The sequence below is a fragment of the Scyliorhinus torazame genome, chromosome 2, assembly GCF_047496885.1.
Source record: "Scyliorhinus torazame isolate Kashiwa2021f chromosome 2, sScyTor2.1, whole genome shotgun sequence".
NCBI lineage: Eukaryota > Metazoa > Chordata > Chondrichthyes > Carcharhiniformes > Scyliorhinidae > Scyliorhinus > Scyliorhinus torazame.
Window position 1 is genome coordinate 109,692,751 of NC_092708.1, and position 13,928 is coordinate 109,706,678.

General features: G+C 38.9%; 1 protein-coding gene across 8 annotated transcripts in view; it reads left to right on the forward strand.

The window, feature by feature from the left end:
• The window catches only part of prpf40a (PRP40 pre-mRNA processing factor 40 homolog A), a 100,880-nt gene that overhangs the window by 5,884 nt on the left and 81,068 nt on the right, over nucleotides 1-13,928 (forward strand). For 4 of the 8 annotated variants that reach the window (XM_072475406.1, XM_072475348.1, XM_072475357.1 and 1 more), the window contains exons 2-7: nucleotides 2,944-3,021; nucleotides 3,111-3,251; nucleotides 3,380-3,463; nucleotides 6,016-6,052; nucleotides 7,788-7,810; nucleotides 12,787-12,864. In XM_072475406.1, coding sequence (XP_072331507.1) covers nucleotides 2,944-3,021; nucleotides 3,111-3,251; nucleotides 3,380-3,463; nucleotides 6,016-6,052; nucleotides 7,788-7,810; nucleotides 12,787-12,864 — 441 coding nt within the window. Of the gene's footprint in view, nucleotides 1-2,657; nucleotides 2,737-2,943; nucleotides 3,022-3,110; nucleotides 3,252-3,379; nucleotides 3,464-6,015; nucleotides 6,053-7,787; nucleotides 7,811-12,786; nucleotides 12,865-13,928 lie in introns of all 8 variants that reach the window. The other 4 variants (XM_072475374.1, XM_072475366.1, XM_072475389.1 and 1 more) reach the window with 4 other exon arrangements.

Here is a 13,928-nt window from a genome sequence, read left to right on the forward strand (position 1 = left end):
TGAAGGACCAATTTTCCATTAATCTTTAAATTTGTTTTGTACCTGCATATTGGTTTTTAATGATTTATGTATGTGTTTTAATCACCATTCATAAAATATTCTGGATTCAACCAATTGCCAACAAGAAACTACATTTATCATAGTTTTACCCACTCACATGATCTGTGTCTGACCTATAGTTTACTGCTGCTGTCAGCACTACTACCTAGCCCTCCTAATTTAGTGAGGTTGCAAAAGTTTCTTGATAAATACAGAATTTTATAACACTTTGGGAATCCATAATTTCCTGTTTAGCTTTGGCTTGTTCAGAGCTTGCATCTCATATCAAAATTATTAACTTCCCCAGTTTGCCTGTTTGAGGAAGGCATGTTGCCCATGCCTTCCTCTGAATAATTGGAGTTCATGGTCTTTTGGTGTTTATTTTCATTTAAATAATCAGTTGCTGTGTGTTTTACTTTCAACTATCTTTGGTCTCTTTTTAACTCTGGTTCGGTGCATTGACAGCATTTAACGTTTGGTCATCTGGGTGCTTAGTTTTTTGGCTTTAATCACCTGCCCCGTGATACATTTTCCGGTGTTTTCTTTCAGATTTTTGTAAGTTATTCATATCTTTTTAATTTTGTTTGCTTTTGTTTTACCTTCTCTTGATAAAGCTCCAACCTTTGCTGAAGTTTTGGTGAATTTACTTGGATCTGGTGGGTTCCATTTCTTTCCAACACAGATAACTTTCAAAATGTTTAATCTCTGGCTTTCCCCCTTCTATGTATTTAGATTTCTGTTCAATATCTGGTAGTCCTCCTAAGACCACAGTATGTTGGTGTGTTGAAGTCTGTTTACATCAATGCAATGTAACTCGAGCTGCTTTTACATCGACCTTTGAAGGTTTATACACTGTCAGCCCCCAGTACATGAGTCTTTTGCACCTGGAGCCAATCCCAATGTAGTCTTGGTGAATCTAGCAAGTTTTTCTTCGAGTCCCTGCTGGGTGCATCAGACAGATGAATTGGGAACCAGTGTTTTGCTTCCCTTGTGGCTGGTTTAAAAGCAATTTAGAAGGTTGCCAAGCACCCTTGGCTCTTCACAAGTGAGGCTTTCTGCAAGGGGGAAACCTGAATAATTTTGCAATCTCTACGTTTGGAGTATAAATCTATAAGCAGACTAAAGAAAGATACTTATTTATTTGGACTAATTGAACTGCATGATTAGAAAATGATCAATTTAAGAATAATGTTTGGATTGTGTGAGTTGATGCATATTAAATGGAAATGTTATATCTGCTTTTCACACTTCCATTTTATCTACTGATTCATCACAAAGTAAAGCAGCTATTCTAATCCAATGTATTGATTTACATTGCAAAATTAAAAGACGAGTGACAAGTTCTAATCTTTAGATTCTTGGATTTGTTTAGTAAGAGTAGGATAGCCATCATGTAAAAAGTGTATATTCAGACTCCACCCTCTGACTATTTGTCAGTTATGGTTTACAGTGTTTGCAATAAAATGGAAAGTTTATTAAAGCTTTCTTAGAATGTGTTTGGTTTGGCCTTTGCAAGCAGATCAAAATAAGTAATTGTTATCAGATCAAAAGTCCTGTTGTGTTTATGCATTTTTACTTCAAACATTTGTTGGTTATAAGAATTAAATGTGTTAAATGACTATAGAGTACTTTACAAAAACAATATGCAGTTTGTTAATGCAGTGAATATAGAAATTTACACAAAGGCACTTGACAGGCATAATGCAAAATAGAGACCACCCCAAAGCAGCAACGTTAGGAGGGGTGACCAAAATCTTTGTCAAATTAGTGGGGTTTAAGCGATGTTCTATTCCAGAAAACCGGTTGGTGGAGGGTAGAACTGGAGCCAATCTTCACATTTTCAAAAGTATTTATAGGTTGCATATTACACAAGCATACACCTCGTAACCCAGCAACCACAGTTTTATTCTGAGTGTTCACATAGGGATCAAGTAAATGCCCAATTAAAACCCACTGCACAATTAATAAAGGACATGATGCAGAGTACATGATGAGCATTTGCGGGTCCAGATGAAAAGTTCAACATTGTCTGAATTTTGGTATTTTCCACTTATACTGCTGCTACTGGACTATCGTGCAACCATATGATAAGCATGATCTACAGTGCTTTGATTTTCAGAGTACCCATCTAAGTCTGCTGACATTTGAACAGATGTTCTATGAAACATTACGTCCTGAAAACGTGGTCCGACGTCCTGAAAAGGTGGTCACATCTGAGTTCTGTCCTCAAAACAAAAAAACAAGTTTTAATTCCGAGTTTGAAACAGTTGGCTTGCTTATTTATGAGTTGTTGGGGCCCACAACTTCATTTGTGTATCGGTTATTCTTTAATATTCTGAGCAATGGACTCAGAAACAAGGCTATAGTATTATCATCAAAAGCAAAATACTGAGAGTGCTGGAAATCTGAAATAGAAACTGAAAATGCTGGAAATCTGAAATAGAAACAGAAAATGCTGGAAGTACTCAGCAGATCAGGTAGACCGAGAAAGAGTTGATGTTGAATCATAATGAGCACAGACTTTAAGAAGCATCAAATTTTGATTGGATTTCACTTGTTTCAGCAGGTAGATACCTTGAAAGTGTATTTTGTGATTCTGTTTTATACCCGAAACACAGGTTGACTGCAGTGCTTCATTGAGCCAGTCATTTGACTACCATTTTGGATTACAGTGGACATGTTGCACAGTAAGCTAATGTGGGTACTGCTGACTGATTGCAAGTCAAAATGATCATTGTTGTTAATGTGATGTTGATGTACATATAGAACAAAACATATATAATTAGATATACTCCAGTGAAACTGACTTAATGCTGACATGTAATTTATGGTTTAAAAGTCATGCTATGTTGGCTTGTTTCTGATATAAATGTGCATAATTGATCTTGTTTTGTTTTGTATTAGTCAACACCAGATACATCAAATGGACCAGGACAAGCAGCATCTTTTGGAAATGCCCCTCCCATGATTCCACCACCATTTGTAAGTAGTGAAGCAAGGTGGTGTTAGCTGCAGGTCTTTTTTGCCTTTGTAATATTGTTGATGAAATATATCAATGCCATTTTCTTAAGATGGGACCGCCTGGTATGCCTCCACCGTTTCCACCTATGGGCATGCCACCCATTGGCCAGAGACCACCAAATATGCCACCTTTGCCACCAGGTATGATGCCACCAATGATTCCTCCAATGGCTGGACCACCAATGGGACAGGTAACTTTTCTGTAGTACAATGAATCACCCTATGGTATGTTATAGTGGTCTGCAAATTCAGTAATTCTTTTGGACAAAAGGCCAAAATATAAATGTTTTATTCCCTTTACCTATTTTATATCTTGAAGATGCCAGGAATGATGCCGCCCATGATGGCAGGAATGATGATGTCCCGTATGCCAACTGCCCCCATACAAGCAAGTGCACCTCCGGTAAAACATCTTTATTTTGTGGTAATAAAAACAGAGAATGCTGGAAATGCTCAGCATTTGCGCAGAGAGAAACAGAGTTAACGTTTCAGGTTGATGACCTTTCGTTTATTTCAGATTTCCAGCACTAGTATTTTGCTTTTTTATTTTTGTGGTGTTTGTTGATACCCTTTTCAAATATCTAACAAAATACAAATGGTTATTTCTAGACTCCGTTGCATTACTGTCGCTCTCTTAGTTGTATATCTTTTGAAGAACTTGAAAGCCACTCGTTAAAGTATTCTGTGGAATTGTCACCGAATATAGTATGGCCATAGATTCATCTGACTCTTTGCAAATGTTCTTTTGCAGAAACAGTACATCTTCAGGGTACGTTTTAAGTGGGCACGATTTGGAACCATTCTTGGCAGTAGGGATGCTTGGTGGCATTGTGCAAATGCTCTGAGTGATAGCTTCCCGCTAATACCATTCCAGTACTCATACACCCATTATATCAAGCTCTGCAGTTGAGTCCACTAGAAATAGCAAATTCTATTAAACTTTGTATAGTCATTGTGTTCACTTACAATAAGTGAACCTCTTTTTGCATGGTTTGTGTACCATATGCGGCCTAAACTGCACATTTTCTCTTGCGTTACATGTGGCAATTTTGTCTTGGGAACTAAACGTTAGAAGAAACATACTGTATGAAACTAGCATTGTTTTCAACAAGTTTCCATTTCAGGTTAGGAAGCAAAGCTCGATAGAAGATTTTAGCTAATTTTTGATAAAGAACTGATGATTTGCAGAAGATATTAACAACACTTTAGATTGCTTATTGTTTCCTTTATTTCACCAGCAAAAACAAGCAAAGTCTTGGTGGTACCCAATATTATATGTGTATACTATTTTGTACAGTTGCTCCCTAATTGAAAATATTTATTTGAAAGCATTTGGTCTATTTTTCAGCTCTACGCTTTACAAATCTTAAGCTGTTTCCTATTTTACAATGATCTATTTCATTTAACCTGGCCTATTGATATGAGCAAGCATCCTGCATGAAGATTTTCCTCTGATGTAACAGGGGTTCTCTTCACTATGCTTAAAAGGTTGTCTCTTTCATCCCTTCCCTGTGCTGAAGGTTTGTTCTTTCCAATGCAGCACAGGGTATAAACCTCTCTTATTTCACCTAGCAAGACCTTTCTCTTGTGTGATTTCAATAAGCCAGGAAATTGGAGTGCAGCTTTGAGCGTTGCACTTCTTAAAAACAAATCCGATCTCCTCTGGTGTTAGTCACTCATTCATTTTTGCTTCCTTTCCCTCGAGATCACTTGCACGTTCTCTCTTTTTCTTCTTCCATTTACATTTACCTCTTGTTTTATTATATATTTCCTCTCTGCATACCTAGTATTTTTTTTTTTTTGGCACTATCTGTGATGATGGGATATTCTATGAATTGTCCCGTATTAATTTATAATGCACATTTTCATTGGAATTGTAAAATTGCCTCGTAAGTACTGCAAGTATATATTTTAAATAGCTAACTGGTTGGGTACTGCAAAGAAAAATCAGTGCTAGAGCCTCCGATATTTAAAATCTTTATCAGTGACTTGGATGAAGCAACCAAATGCAATGTATCTAAATTTACTGAAAATGCAAAACTAGTGGGACAGTAAGCTGTGAGGAGTCTGCAAAGGGATATAGACTGGTTAAGTGGGTAGGCAAGAGCATGACAGATGGGATTTAATGTGGGAAAGTGTGAAGTTATCCACCTTGAAAGGGAACGAGAAGACAATAATATGTTTTTAATTGGTGAGAACTTAGGAAATGAACTTTATTCAGAGATGCCAAGTTATCCTTGTGCAGATACAGAAAGTAATTAGGAAAGCAAATGGTGTATTAACATTTATTATAGAAGGACTGGAGTATAACAGTGAAAACATATTCATTATAAAAGGACTGGAATATTACAGTGAAAAAAAATCTGAATGCATTTGTGTAGGGCCTTGGGGAGACCCCGTCTGGTGTACTGTGTCCTGTTTTGGTCTCCTTACCTAAGGAAGGGTATACTTGCCTTGGGTGAGGGAGTACAATGTAAGTTCACCAGACTGATTCCTGGGGAAAAGGATTGTCCTATGAGAAAGGATCAAGTTAGCTAGACCCATATTCCTTAAAAGGTAGAACGTTGATCTCATTCGAGCATGTACAATTCTTAAGGGACTTAATATGATTGATGCTGGGAGGATGTTTCCCTTGCTGGGGAGTCTAGAACTCTTTAGTCAGTATCAGAATAAAGGGACAGCCATTTTGGACTGAGATGAGCCGAATGTTTTTCACTCATAAGGGTTGTGGATCTTTGGAATTCTCTGCCCCAGTGGGCTTTGGATGCTCAGTCAATGAATATGTTCAAGACAGAGATTGATAGATTTTTGAATTCTTCGGGATATGAGGGTAATGCAAAAAGGTGGAATTAAGTTAGATCAGCCATGACCTTTTAAATAGTGCAGCAGGCTCGAAGGACTGATTCGCCTACTCCTATTTCTTATGCTCACAACTCCTTTTTTTTCCTTCAACAGCCAGGAGTTAGCACCACGGTCGCAGAATTAACATCAGGCAAGTGCCCTTATTTTAATATCCCGTTTGTGGTTTTGAGATTTTGTATAGTGAGATGAATGAATAGAGAAAATAATATTTCATATCAATAATATGTAAAGTTGGATAGATCCAAACTATTGCAATTATGGTTGCACAGGATTTAAACAAAAATACAGGGGTTATATACCTAGAAGGAATAGATTTAGATAAGTTGAGTGGACAGATATGTGACAGATGCAATATAACATGGATAAATCCATTTTGAATAGAAAAACAGAATGGTAGAGTATTATTTAAACGGTAATAGATTGGGAAGGGGCTTTTCACAATAACTTCATTATGGTGTTAATGTAAGCCTACTTGTGAAAATAAAGTTTATTATTAAATTATTTTTAAATGTTGATGTACAAAGGGATCTGTGTACATCCTAGTAACATCAGTTACTGAAAGCAAACATGCAGTTAGATTTCATAGAATTTACTGTGCAGAAGTAGGCCATTCGGCCCATCGAGTCTGCACCGGCTCTTGGAAAGAGCACCCTACCCAAGATCCATACTTCCACCCTATCCCCATAACCCAGTAACCCCATCCAACACTAAGGGCAATTTTGGACACTATGGGCAATTTAGAATGGCCAATCCACCTAACCTGCACATCTTTGGACTGTGGGAAGAAACCGGAGCACCCGGAGGAAACCCACGCACACATGGGGAGGATGTGCAGACTCCGCACAGACAGTGACCCAAGCCGGAATCGAACCTGGGACCTTGGAGCTGTGAAGCAATTGTGCTGTCCACAATGCTACCGTGCTGCCCTAAAGGAAGGCAAATGGAATGTTCGCCTTCATTGCAAAAGGACATAAGTAGAGGGGCAGGGATGTCTTATTACAGCTATAGAGGGCCGTAATATGACCATACCTGGAGTATTGTGTGCAGTTTTGGTCTCCTTATCTGAGAAAAACCATACTTGCCATAGAGGGAGTGCAGCGAAGATTCACCAGACTAATTCCTGGGATGGAATGAGTGTCATGAGGAGAGATTGTGTCGACTGGGCATATTTACACTGGAATTTAGAACAATAAGAGAGGATCTATTTGAAACATAAAAGATTCTGACAGGCTGGACAGACTGGATGCAGGGATGCTGTTTTCTTGGCTAGAGGGTGCAGAACCAAGGGGTAAGTATCTGGATATGGAGTAGGCCATTTTGGACTGAGACGAGGAGAAATTTCTTGAAAAGGATGGTGAACCTATGAATTTTTCTGCAACAAAAGGCTGTGGAGACCAGCGCATTGAATATATTTAAGAGGGAAATAGACTTCTAGACTCTCAAAGGTGTCAAAGGGTATGAGGAGAGTGCTGGAGTTTGGCATTGAGGTAGAGGATCAGCAATGATCATGTTGAATGGTATAGCAGGCTTGTAGGGCTGAATGGCCTACTCCTTTTTTTATGCCTCTATTTGTAAAGCTATCATTTTACCTTTACGCAAAACCTCATAACCTTCACCTAACATCTTCCGACTCAAAATGTAGCAAACTATTATTGTCTTTCTAGTTAGCTAAATGTAGCATTATATTCAATGTAGCATATTGTTGAGACCTTCCAGAATATAAGATATTGCAGGGGAGAGAATTGAGACAATGCTATCCCAATATTTCTCCTTGAATTAAGTACAACACACTGCACATCATACTATAATATTAAATCTCTTGTAAGCCATTGCTTATTCTGATATCTCTTAACTTTTATTTCCAGCTCCTCCAGCTGCTATTGTTCAGGTGAGTGACTGTTCAGGCTGTTGTGTTTTCTTATCCCCATTTTAAATTAATTGCTGTTTCCCCCACCAATGTTTTCTTTTTAAATGATCCTACTCTGTTCCAGTTTCTACTTATTTTATCCGTACAAAATTTGTCTCCTATCTTCTTTCCCTTTCCCAAAATGCAGCATTGTTTCAATTAACAAAATGATTATAATGTAAAGGGCTTGACTGCTGCTGATGAAATATGCTTTGAGTAAGGCAGTTAGCCATTCTATAGTATGATAATTTGATCGCAACCAGTCAATTTAGTAATCTTGTTTTGGAAAAAGCAGTACGATGCATTTATTTTTAATCAAAGATATATATTTTGAGATGCATTAGCCATATATATTCCAGTCATCTAACACACACTTTTTTTAGACATCAAGTTGACTGGAATATCTGGACAGTAATCAACTTTTAATTGACTCCCAAGAAGACAGGGCAGGGTGATACACATTTTGGTACATGAGTCGGGCGGCACGGTGGCGCAGTGGTTAGCACCGCTGCTTCAAGGCACCGAGAACACCGGTTCGATCCCGGCCCTGTCCGTGTGGAATTTGCACATTATCCCCGTGTCTCTGTGGGTATCACCCCCACAACCCAAAGATGTGCAGGATAGGTTGATTGGCCATGCTAAATTGCCCCTTTAAAAAAAAAAATGATTCACAAGTTTCACAGATGAGCACCGTACACAAGTACTGTGCATTATTGGGCAGAATGTTCTTGTAACGTGATGTGTCCACGAATTCACTGCAAGCAATACTCCAGGCGATCTTGCAAAGTAAAACCTTACTATGAGGCTTACCAAAATGAAAGCTTGACACTTCTTTCAGATTTCCCTATTAATGTGTTGGCATATGCAGCATTATCTTGTTAATCAAGAAGCTTCCTAAACAGCAGTTGTTGGATGTTGTGAAGTAATATTTTTTCCTCTGTCGATTACTGATAATTTTATGCTTTAATATTCCCAATTTGGTGATTTAATTTTCTCTATCCTGTTCACACAAATATTTATTCAACCTACAAGTAAAGTAAAGAGTCTGCAGTTTCAGGGCTTGGCACATAAAGTGTTAACGTGAGTACAGAACCGCCAAATATAATTATGTAAGAGAAAATAGGACCGCACGAAGGAGTCAGTTTTGTGTCGGACAAAGCCATGTGTAGAATCAAGCATGGAACCCGCACCTTGCTTGTACCTATGTATATAATTTCTAGTACTTAATAAATACTTACTGTTCAACAACCTAAGACTAATATCTCGGTAAGACCGACTGAAGTACGCCCAACACCTTACAGGATAGTGGTAGCAAGTGGAATAACTCAAAACCTCGCAGACTGCAGGAGAAAATTAATATCCTGAAACTGATGGAAAATTCAAAGCATTCTGACCTGAAGAAAAGCTCAAAAAACAAAGGTGCAGAAGGAAATAGCCAGAGAGAACCTGCAAAGAAACAATTGGCAGCTGAAGGCTGAAATTAAACTGCTCGCTGCAACAGAAGACTCCTTTCAATCACATGGAATTCCAACTTCAATACCGTGGGTATGCAGAGTCAGCAATGCTAGCAGGGATGAACTAAAAATGTAAAATTCCTGGAAAGCACAAATCTGGAAAATGATTAAGTACTGCAGTTGTCAGAAATTTAAATCGCCGTCTGAGAAATCTGATTCCCGAGTCGATGCCAAGCTTACTTTGAATGAAGGAGAAAAAAATGTAATAAATTAATCACGAATAAGTAAACCACTTTAAAAACCTACCAAAAGCTGGGATTCAACGCTTCCAAGACCTGATAGCATTGAACCAAAGTGGGAAAGACTCCGAATGAGTCTATGCAGGCAGCCAGTGTTGAAAAACTTCAAATTTTGAAATTGTGAGCGCCATTGCTTTGGGAGCCTGACAGAATCAGCATGTGTGTAAAACCCCGTTGTGCAGAAGTGTGAAGTGATGCCATCTTGGATTTTTGGAAACCTCTTTCGGCGGAAGCTGCAGTTTAAAAATTTTAACCATGGATCTGAAATCCACCCTTACAGACCAATTGGGACTCATGCAGGCACCAAACCTGACACAAAATTAGGCCTCCTGGAGAAGAAATATTTTTAATTACTGGAGTTCGCAGATGTAAGTAGGATATCTAGAGGTCCTGATTACTACATTTTTCTACTTATTGAATGAATTTTGTAGAAATCTAGATTTTTGGCTAACTGTAACCAAGGCATGATGGGATACTTGGCCATAATTGTGGTGTACTAAAATTACTGCTGAAGTGTAAGAATAGGTTGGAGGGTCCCCTTTCCTGTGTATTGTAGTGTCACTTCCTTATCTATATCCATCTCGTTCCACACATTGTCACACACCCATAGGCATGTGTTAATACATTATCCATACTGCTTGAGTGCATCCTGGCATTGTAAGGAGCCACGATTTGAAGTTAAATAAGGTCTTTTAGGATTTTAAGCTGAGTAAGGGTTTTTTTAGGAGCCAGGATTCAAAGTCACTTGGCACTTGTTTACTCCAGTCTATAATTATCCCAGGTGGACTGTTGTACTTTGGATTCTCGCCCTAACCCTTGCTTGGATGCAGTTTCTTCTTGTTGCAAGTAAAATAAATTAACTGTTGATGTTAACCTATATTTTTTTGCCCGAGTCTTGCTGGAAGTCGGGTTTTCAACAATTTGCTGATGAAGTAATCCTAACACATTGCAATGATGAAGCCTCAACCAGCTTTGATTAAATAGTAAAAGCTTTTGACAAATGCTTTAACCTCAGTTGTGGAGCGCAGCGCTTAAAAAGAGGAATAGAAAACTCCCAGTAAAGCTCCGATAGAGAAATAGACTCGACTCAAGCAAACTACACAAGGGCGCCAGAGAGACAGAGAAACCTCTGTATGTCTTAAAGATAAATGTTCTTGAAAATGCCGACCCATTCCCTGAACTACAACAGCAAGTGGCAGCGCTGAGCCAGTCAACTGTGGTCAAGGGAAAAGCTCGGAGGATAATGAAGTAACTGCAGAGTTGAAACAAGTTAAAACTTCATCAGGCTAACACTGAAATTGAATGAACAAGAAGGACAAAGCCTTGCAGCAGGCATAGGAAGGAAAAGCATAACTAAAATCGCAAACTGCTCGTATCAAAGCTGGAATGGAAGATTAGAAATGCAAGATTCCATCTGACTAGGTAAATGTAAAGTCGCCATAGTCCCAGGTGATCAGAGGCTGCTTTCCCCTTTGAGGGGGAGAGCTGACTGGTGGTGACCTGAGGATCACCACACCTTGGGTGAGGGACAATGTTGAGAAGGCGGGCATTGAACCCAGCTGTCTAGGCAACTGAGCTAAACCAGCCCTGTAACCCCACCTAACCTGCACATTTTTGGACACTAAGGGGTAATTTAGCATGGCCAATCCACCTAACCTGCACATCATTGGACTATGGGAGGAAACCAGAGCACCCAAAGGAAACCCACGAAAACGGAGTGAAAGTGCAAACTCCCCACGGAATGGATCCCAAGACCGTAATTGAACCCGGGTCCCTGGCATTGTGAGGCAGCAGTGCTAACCACTCCTCCGCCTGACATCGACATCTGAACCAACATATTTCTGAGGTGTTGCAAAGGCACAAAGAAAGCTTTGAAAGAAATGGAACGGTTGAAAGTTCAGAAAGAATTGTTGATCCATCAGAACAGTTGGTTGAAATTCTTGAACTTTGATCCAATGAACAGCATGAAGGAAGAGATGCACTGGATGGAAGCGCAAGTCCAGACTTTAAAAGCAGATAAGGAAAATCCTAAGAAACAGGTGGAAGATGTCACAAATTAATTAAGAGTCCAAGGAGCTGTCATGATTATGGAAGAAATATTCTGATAGGAACTGTTGTTAAACTTGTATAAGAGATCTGCAGGTTGCTTTGAAATAAAGAGGACTGAATGACGAGCAGCTGTGGAGCCAAAGAATAAGACTTGGAAGCTCAAAGAGCGACTGGAACATAAGAGAGTAATCAAAGGTTAGAGCACAACCGTGAAACAAGTGGGAATGGAGGTTCCATTTCTGAAATGTCAATCTCAACGTGCATCACGCCAAGCTGCACTAAGGAAGAAAAAGAAAACACACTAGATATACATAGATATATAAGCTGAGAGTTTCTTCTCCCATAAAGAACGGGATAAGCCAGCGACCATCAGAACAAAATACTGGGGAAACTACAAAGAGCGATTGAGTGCCAATGAATGAAAAAAGATGAAATGACACCCAGATGCCCGAGCAATCTCGAATTCACAAAGTTTACCTATGGCAAAAGAGCCTGCCACGTCAACGACAGTGGTGAGAACAAGATATGAATGGGTTGTAAAGCCTCTGAACAGCCTGAACCTATGACATCAGAGTTTAGGCGGGGAGATAGCCTAGTGGTAATACTGTCAATACGTGGGGAAAATTGGGCTAACATCTAAATACATTGGATAAAGTCTTGTGGGGAGGTGCAGGTGTCTGGCACATACAGGTTAATGTGGGATTGAGTACCATACCCACCACAAAGTGGTGTAAGAGAACACATGACCTGTCCTTTAGGGGTTAGTTTTGTGTTGGACAGAGCTATGTGCAGAAGAAAACACGGAGACAGCTCCGAGCTTGGACCTTTTACTGTACTTATGTTTCTAGTAGTTATATGTACTTACTGTTGAACTATCTGAGACTACAAATTCCTTGTTAAGACCGACTGAATAATGCCCAACACCTTACATCATAATCTATGAAGTATAGGCTAATTGTGTCCCAAGTGTGAAGCCAGTAATGATTGGTATAGTACCAAATTTAATCTAAATCTTTGCTCCTTTCCTCATTATTAAAATTTTACCTTTTTTAAAAAAGGGTTGAAATTTAGTGTCTGGATTCACAAAACTATGAAGTAAAGAGTATTTTTGAAAATACTTTTTTGTTGGAAAGCCTAAGGAACTAATGTTTTTCAGGTTACAAATCCTACAGTTTCTAGCGCTCAGCAAATTTCTACTACTAATGAATCTTCTGGAGAAGAACAGCCCAAAAAGGTATCCAGCTGTGACATTTGAATTCTCAATAAATACATCTTTCTAAATTACGCCATTGTTTCCAAATTCCATACAAAACAATCATGGTTTCTTGAAGAATGTAAAGAAATACGAGCTTTTACCCGCTTTTTAAAGTTTAGCTCAATTCGGTAAACTACACCTTGGCTCAGAAATTAGGTGTTGGGTAAAGAAATCACTTAATATAGCTTACATGTATTCGGGAAAATCCAAAGCCCCTTACAGCTGATAAATTACTTTTGAGTAGACACATGCAACAGATAGATCCAGCAAATAAGAGTTAGGTGAATTCGACATTCTAAATTCTTCCTGAGTACCCGAACAGGCGCCGGAATGTGGTGACGAGGGGCTTTTCACAGTAACTTCATTGCAGTGTTAATGTAAACCTACTTGTGACAATAAAGATTATTATTATCTGTTTTTGATTATGTTGATTAAGGGATAAATGTTGACACAACATCAGGTGAACTCTCTCACATCTTTTTGAATATTATGACGTCTTTTGCATCCACTTGTTTTGATACCTTCTACAATGCATTAATCCCTCAATACTAAAGTGTCAAAAAACATACTCCAGTTTTGAAGGAAAGAAGCTTGAACTAGTGACTTAACTCAGGTGAGAATGCTATTACTGAGCCAAGGCTAGAACTGGGTAGACAAACTACTTGACTGTCTTGCTTATTTTCAAGCATCAATGGAGCTACTATTTATATTATTCTATGGTTCTGTTTGGGGAACTCCTAAGGCTGTCCGTTTTGCTCCATCAGCAGTCTTGGTCAAGCTGCAGCCTGACAAAAGCAAGTGATGTGAAGGAGCTACGCCTTCATTCTTTTGTTTTGTGTTGAGAATAATGTTGAGGTAATAGTTGATACTATTGGCAAAAAATTAGTGATGTAGGTAAATACGAAAACAAAATACTGTGGATACTGATATTTGAATTAAACTGAAACTGGGGAATATTCAGCAGGTCAGGTAGTACCTGTGGGAAGAGAACCAGCTCCTGCCAGTTGATGATCTGAAATTTCTGATTGAACTGAGGCCAGCTG